The 6740-nt window shown below is 57.2% G+C and overlaps 2 protein-coding genes across 2 annotated transcripts; both read right to left on the reverse strand.

Annotated features, from left to right (window-relative positions):
* Positions 1 to 616: 616 nt before the first annotated feature.
* Positions 617 to 2691, reverse strand: Pnmt (phenylethanolamine N-methyltransferase). The gene is made up of 3 exons (XM_015506648.2): positions 2414 to 2691; positions 1237 to 1444; positions 617 to 1133 (listed from the first exon to the last, which is right to left on the reverse strand). The coding sequence occupies exons 1-3, from the start codon at positions 2607 to 2609 to the stop codon at positions 686 to 688; spliced, it is 852 nt and encodes a 283-aa protein (XP_015362134.1). The 5' UTR covers positions 2610 to 2691; the 3' UTR covers positions 617 to 685.
* A 1832-nt stretch (positions 2692 to 4523) lies between these two features.
* On the reverse strand, positions 4524 to 5764 carry LOC107160004 (titin-cap). Its single transcript, XM_015506650.2, has 2 exons — positions 5604 to 5764; positions 4524 to 5375 (listed from the first exon to the last, which is right to left on the reverse strand). The coding sequence occupies exons 1-2, from the start codon at positions 5711 to 5713 to the stop codon at positions 4982 to 4984; spliced, it is 504 nt and encodes a 167-aa protein (XP_015362136.1). The 5' UTR covers positions 5714 to 5764; the 3' UTR covers positions 4524 to 4981.
* Positions 5765 to 6740: the final 976 nt, after the last annotated feature.

Genomic DNA, 6740 nt, shown 5'->3' on the forward strand with positions numbered 1-6740 from the left:
TTTTCAGTTCATTTGTGTGCATAGGGTAGGCTGGAAGGAAGGAAGAGCTGGCTGGAGGCAGTAGACAGAGATGGGATCTCTACCTAGGCATTGGGGGTGGGAATGGTAGGGACCAGATGCAGAGCTGGGCAGGGTTCAAGTCCAGCCTGGGGGAGGGAGCTGGCACTGTTTTTTTTTCTTTCTCACATCCCAGGCCTGGATTGTAATACTCCCCATACACACCCAGAACCTGGCAATCTTGTCTCCCTGCTTTTCAGCTTTGGGTCTGCAGGCTCCACTACTGCTTGTTACTTAACCTTTTACTTAACCTCTCTGAGCTTCACCTGGAAATAGGCTAACAGGGTCCACCACTGAATGAAATGACTGAGTGACATGACCGATACAAGAGCCTGGCATACAACAGGTACCAAATGAGCTCCCCTGAGCTAGGCCTTCCTTAGTTTAGGAAGAATGAGTAGTACAGAAAGCTACCTTCATGGAAACTTCTGCAAAAGAAGAAAGGCTAGGGTTGATGCCTCCCACACCCTTATACTCAGAAGAGAACTCTGCACCCTTGTTGCTTCACAAGAAAGTCACAGATGGTACTGACACTTGACTGTACGGAATGATTTCTTTATTAGGTGCCACACAAGTAATAAGGGAACCTGGTAGGTGAGGACCACAGGGCATTGGGCACACTGGACACTCACACCTCCACCCCCACCTTCTTCTGGGCCCAGGCAAAGAAGATGCCCTTGACATCATCCACGCCTGTCCGGAGGTGGGTAGGCATGATGTAGGTGCGAAGGTCCCGTACCTCATAGCCACTGAGCACCAGGGCCTCCCTCACCTCCTCCTCACGCACAGGCACCACTGCCAGCCTGGCCTTCCCAGCCAGGTACCATGACTCCTCTAGGGCCCCAATGAGGAGGAGGTGTCCCCCAGGCCTGAGCAGAGTGGTGATGTGGTCCAGGGCCCGCTGAAAGCTGGGAAGGTCTGGACTCACAGCTTCCAGGCAGAAGGCAGAGACTAGGGCATCAGCAGGCAGAGGCGCCAGGCTGGCAATGCCCAGGGGCTGGGGTTGGTGCACATCAATAGGCAGGACCCGCTTCACTCTGGCTCGTAGCTGGCGCTCCTTCTCCTGCCAGGACTCACTGTGCAGGGGGCACAAGTAAGGCTCAGGACTGCCCCATTCAGTCTCTGTTGCTCCCCTCCAGCCACTCCATGGGAAGGCCTGCCCCCACCTCCAGCCCTTACCCCTTTCCCTCAATGAGGCAGACGTGCTGGCTGTACACGCTCCAGTTGAAAGCCCCTGGCTCCTCGCGCAGCCAGAGCCCCAGCTCTTGGCGGTTGACCTCCAGGAAATCTGTCATGGTAATGTCTTCAAAGTGGGCGCAGGCACTGAGCAGCTGGTATATGGTAGGTCCTGAACCAATATCAATGAGGGTGCGGCCAGCCACCTCACCTGGGAGGGGAGTAGAGGAAAAGGGTCCTGTGCCAGGTCTGCCCAGGCACCCTAAGGCAGGCACCCTCTGCCTTAGACAACTCTGTCTCACCTGCTTCTCCCTCTCTCTCCTGAGCTCTTCCACCTGGGTAAGAGGGTCTCTCTGGAAGACACATTACCTCTGCAGTTAGACTGAACAGGGCTGTCCTGGGTCCAAGCACTCACTGATTTGCCTTGGAAAAGGAACTTGGCTTCTTTGAGACTCAGGTTCCACATCTAGAAACCTACATCCCCAGTGAGGATTACCAGGGACAATCCTGAGACAGGTGGCTTTTCTCTCCCTCTTCAATTACTTCCTCCTCTCTCTTTTTTTTTTTTTTTTTTTTTTCAGTACCAGGGATTGAACCCAGGGGTGCTTAACCACTGAGAAACATCCCCAGCCTTTTTTACAAAAATATTTAGAGACAGGGTCTGCTAAATTGTTGAGGCTGACTTTGAACTTGCCATCCTCTTGCCTCAGCCTCCAGGCACTGGAATTACAGACCTGCACCAGGCAATTCCTCCATTTTTTTCCTCCCCAGTATCTGCCTTCATCTCACTCTCTCTCCCTACATTCCCCAACTGACTCTGAATTCTGAGCATTTTCACCCACCCCGCACCTTCTCTTTCCACTTCTCTTCTCTCCTGTAGCGCTGCTCTTTCTCTTCTCTCTGCACTTGATAAAAAATTAAAATAAAGGACGGATTCTCACTGTGTCGTCTAGTACTCCTGGGCTTAAGGGTTTCTCCTGCCTCAGTCTCCCCAGTAATTGGGACCACAGGCAGGGCCACCGCGCATTAGGCCCTCTTTCTCTTCTTGCACCTGTTACCTATCTCAGTTTCTTGGTCCCTATTTAGTTGGTTCCCTTCCTCCCTCTCTTCCCTTTCCCTTTCTTGATGACAGGTCCCCAGGACTCCAATGTCCCGGGTGCCTCAGTGTCCTGTCACTCACCCGTGGCGAAGGTTTGCGCCAAGCAGCGCAGCTTCCAAGGCCCGACGCCGTCCGGGCTACTCAGGTCCCCTCGAGGGGGAGCATAGTTGTTGCGCAGGTAGGCTCCGGGCTCGAAGCGCTGGTAGGCCGAGGCGACCGCAGCCCGGCCGGGATCCCAGTCGGTACCTGCTGTGTGACTCCGGTCTGCTTGGCTCATACTGCTGGTTTGAATTACCCAAAGTTTGAATTATGCCCCTTTCCCCAGTCCCCACTGCCCGCCTTGTCCCCCGTTAGTCTGGCGGCCCCTTTATCTACCCCCGGACCCCCGCCCGACCCCTCCACTGCGGGGGCGGGGGCTGAGCGATGAGCCGCCCCGGGCCATGCGCGCCCGGTGGTGGCCACCCCATCCATCTCAGTTAGTGTCGAAGCAGCAGACACGCCGGTGGTGTGGGGGCGACCGCTGGAACATCAGTTCCTGCCCCACCCTTGCTCCACACTTGTTCCCGCAGCCCTGCACCCTTGCCTCACCTGCCCCGGTCCCAATCCTGCACCCTACCTCGACTCCCGAGCCCCTATCCCACAGCCGCGTCTCCTCTCTTCATCAGCTCCAGCTCCCTGCAGCCATTCACCCCTTTGCCTGGCATTCCATCCCTTCTTTTTTCTTTTTCTTTCTTTTTTTCTTTTTTTTTTTTTTTTTGGTACTGGGGATTGAACCCAGGGCCTTGTACAGGTGGGTCACGCACTATGCCAACTGAGCTACATCCCCAGTCCCCATCCCTTTTTTCTAAGGTTTGGAATTGCTCCTGCCCCCAGTCCCCACCTCTAGGAAGGTCCCAGACTCCTACCTGGCTCCCTTTCCTCTAGGACACCCCTTCTAACCCCCACCCTTTCCTTATTAATGTCACCCTGACTCCCATCCCTCCTCCAGGCCACTATCCCATCTCTGTTCTCCAGTGCCCCTCCCCACCTCTAGAAAGGACTGTCCGTTCCAGTCTCTGCCTCGGTTGCCCGGGGCCCCAGAGTCAGGTTCTGCCCTTCCCGTCCGATGGCAGCAGCGATAGGGGAAGCGAGCGGGGATAATGAACTTAGCAGGCGAAATAATGGGCCCCAGGGATCCGAGCTCCTTATCTGGGGGCTAAGGACAAAAGGTTCGGGATGTTAGCGCTGCTTCCCGGGACAGGGAACACAGGTCAGTGCAGTGACACGTGGAGCATTCTTCGAGCCACCTGGCCACTAGGGGGCGCAGTCCACGTATTCAGTTTCTTGTGGGTCTGGGGTCTTGGACCCCTCTTCCAGCCCATACTCTAGCTCCTTCTGGGACGCTGGCCAAGCCAGGCCTGCAAGTCTTACTTGGCGCTCCAGGTATCCAGCCCGCAAGATGCTACAGTCTTCCCTCCTACCCCCCAAGTGGGAAGCCAATTCCGCTCTCTGCATGTGCATGGTCTTTCTGAAACTGGACTTCTCTGGATCAGAAAGGTGCACCTCTACCCAGGGTAGGCTAGTGGTCTCTGCCAAGATCAGCCTCTGGCCTCCCTTGATCCAGGCCTCCTCTGGGCTCTCTTCTTGTCCCAAGGGGGAAAGTCTCCTTGTTGGGTCAGACAGCTAGGTTGGGATATGAGTCATCATGACAGCTGCAGGGGTCATAGACAGGAACCTGACCCCTGTAACCCCTCCCATAAAACCCACTCAGGTCAGGGAGGGTGGCACACCTGACCCCAGGCAGGATTGATTCTGTCTGGATTTGCAGCTGAGTGGCCTTGAGGTCACTGACCCCATCCACACTCTGAGGCACAGCCAAGGACAGTCCTGGTGCTAGCCTCCTCCATGTTCGCCACGAGATATCATTTAAACAAACCCTGATGCCAGCTGGCATGCTGGGCACTGCCCAGTGCCAGGGACTGAATTCGGAAGCCAGGACTGGGCAGTGGAGTTAGGGCACAGGAAGGGGACTGGACAGACGGCAACTCTGTTTACAGTTCTGCCCTGCACCCCACCCCCAAGCATGGGGTGTACCCACAGGCTTTACCATATTTAGTTCAGAGGTACAGCCTGGTCCCAGAAGTGCTGGGGGCATGAGGGGGGACATCGATGGACTGGCCCCCACAACCACAGGAAAGAGATGAGACTGGAACATGGTTGAGCATTTATTGCAGCGCTAACAGAGGGTGCTGGGGGCCCCGCCCTGCCTCTGCCCTCTTCACGTTCCCCTCCCTCCAGTCTTCTCCGTCTCCATCCCAGAGCATTCCGCTCACACTTGTCCTAGTCCTCCTCCAAAGCTGAAACCTGGACCCGGGTCACTGCTCCCAGGGACCTCTTGCCTTCACCAGCATCCCTTATCCCTTTTCCTGGTGCTGAGGGTGCTAGACTGTGCTGGCGCCCAGCTCTCCAACCTTAGTGCCCACTGTCTTTGCTCCCCTCCCTTTGGGAACTCAGGGGACCCAGGCATCCAGGCCTCTGGCTCCCTCTTCCCATAGCCCCCAACTCTGGGCAAACTACAAAGCATCCATGGCCAGCAGCTCCCCTCCACGGTCCTAGCCAGGAAGGGGCCAGCCCAGGGTAGGCACAGTGGAGTCTGAGTCACAGTCCCTCTCAGCCTCTCTGTGCTTCCTGGGACATGGAGCGGGACAGGGTACGACGAAGGGTCCCAGGCTTGCTGACGGGCACCACAGGGGGCAGCTGCTTGGTGATCTCGGCCACATCCTGGCGCTCCAGGCACTGGCCACCCAGGGCCGTCTCCAGTGCCAGCAGCTCCCGCAGCTGCACGGGAGTTTCCTCGCGCTCCTCCTTGGCAGCCCCCACCTTGGTGGGTGTGAAGATAGGCAGGGGTAGCACCCGCTGGTAGGGCAGCTGGTACTCTTGCAGCCCGCGGCCCAGGATGCCCATACGCATCACCAGCCAGGGGGAGCGCTGTACCAGTGCCTGGCACTGCCCCTGCTGATGGTAGGTCTCATGCCGCTGCGTATCCTCCTCATGCAGGGAACAACTGGAAGCAGAGGGGAGGGGCAGTGAGCTCCTGCAAGCTGCTGTGTAGGGGGCTCCCTGGGGCTGCCAGGACCAGGGGGCAGGAGGGGGGATTCCACTCTGCTCTTCCCAGTAGGCACTCTTCTTGCCCCACCCCCAGAAATTTCAGGGGTTTGTGCTCTGGCCTCATAGGACTTGGGGAGGAGGCTTTGGGACACAGAGGCAGGACTCCCAGCGGACCCACACTCACCCCTCCTCAGGCCGTGTGGACAGAGTCAGATCCTTCCACTCAGCCCAGAAGGCCTCTCGGCGCTCGCGGTTCTCCTCGGACACCTGGCAGCACAGCTCTGAAGTGGCCATGATCACTTCTTGCTCCCTACGCTCTGCTCTGCACCTCCCACGTCCTTTAAATAGTCTCCTTCTCCCCTTCTCTGGGGGCTATTTTTGGCCCCTCTGGCGTCAGATGCTATAAGCAGAGCCAAGGCTCACTGGTGTGGGGGGGGGCTCTGAGTCTAGGACAGGGGTTGGGGCTTTTGGACTCTGGCTGCCCCCAGGTCAGAGGTTAGTTTCTGAAGGGAACAAAGTGCTCTGGTGGGCACAGGGGTCTTCAGATCAGCACCGCCAAGCATCTGACACTCTGCAGACACTGTGTCAGACCAGGCACATGCCCAGCCTCGTGCTACCTTGGCATTGCCCTCTGCCCCGCCTGTTCCCCTTGCCCAGGGAGGACAGCACTTGTCTGTAAACAGAGCAGGAGAGAGCAGGGACTGATGCCCCTCGCTCTGTTCCAAGACTGCCAGGTCCCCCCCACCCCCACTTTCTCCTCTCCTGGGCTCAAGGGCACATCCTCAGCTGGGCCCCCTGGAACGGGAGGGACAGTGCACCAAAGTTCTGGTTCCCAACCACCATATATTATCAGCAAGGGGAATGGATGCCACCCCCACACCTGGAGTCCTGCAGCATGGACCTCTGTCTGGGTTTTCCTTCCTTGTGGTCAGTGGTCTCTCTAAGCAGATCCAGTCAGGGTGGAGGGGGCATGTGGCCCTCGATTCTACCTCTGACACCCATGCAAGGAGGAATGGGGTGAAGTGGGAACACAGGGGTTCTGAGGAGGAGCAGTCAGAAGACCTGGCTCCAGTCCCAAGTCAGTCATAAACAGGCTATGTGACTATGGCCCAGTCCCTGTCCCCTCTGGGCCTCACTTTTCCTGTTTTCTGGCTATAACAAGATGGCCAGAAGAGCTCTGGGTGTGGGACCAGCAGTCATTCGTGGGGAGAAAGGTAAATCTGCTGCCCAGCACCCCAGGGAGCAACTCATGGTACAAGAAGCTGGTGTCCAGGGCATGGAGGCATGAGAAACAAGGGAATCACAGAGCGGAGCAAGCAAA

This window comes from Marmota marmota, unplaced genomic scaffold, assembly GCF_001458135.2.
Source record: "Marmota marmota marmota unplaced genomic scaffold, marMar, whole genome shotgun sequence".
NCBI lineage: Eukaryota > Metazoa > Chordata > Mammalia > Rodentia > Sciuridae > Marmota > Marmota marmota.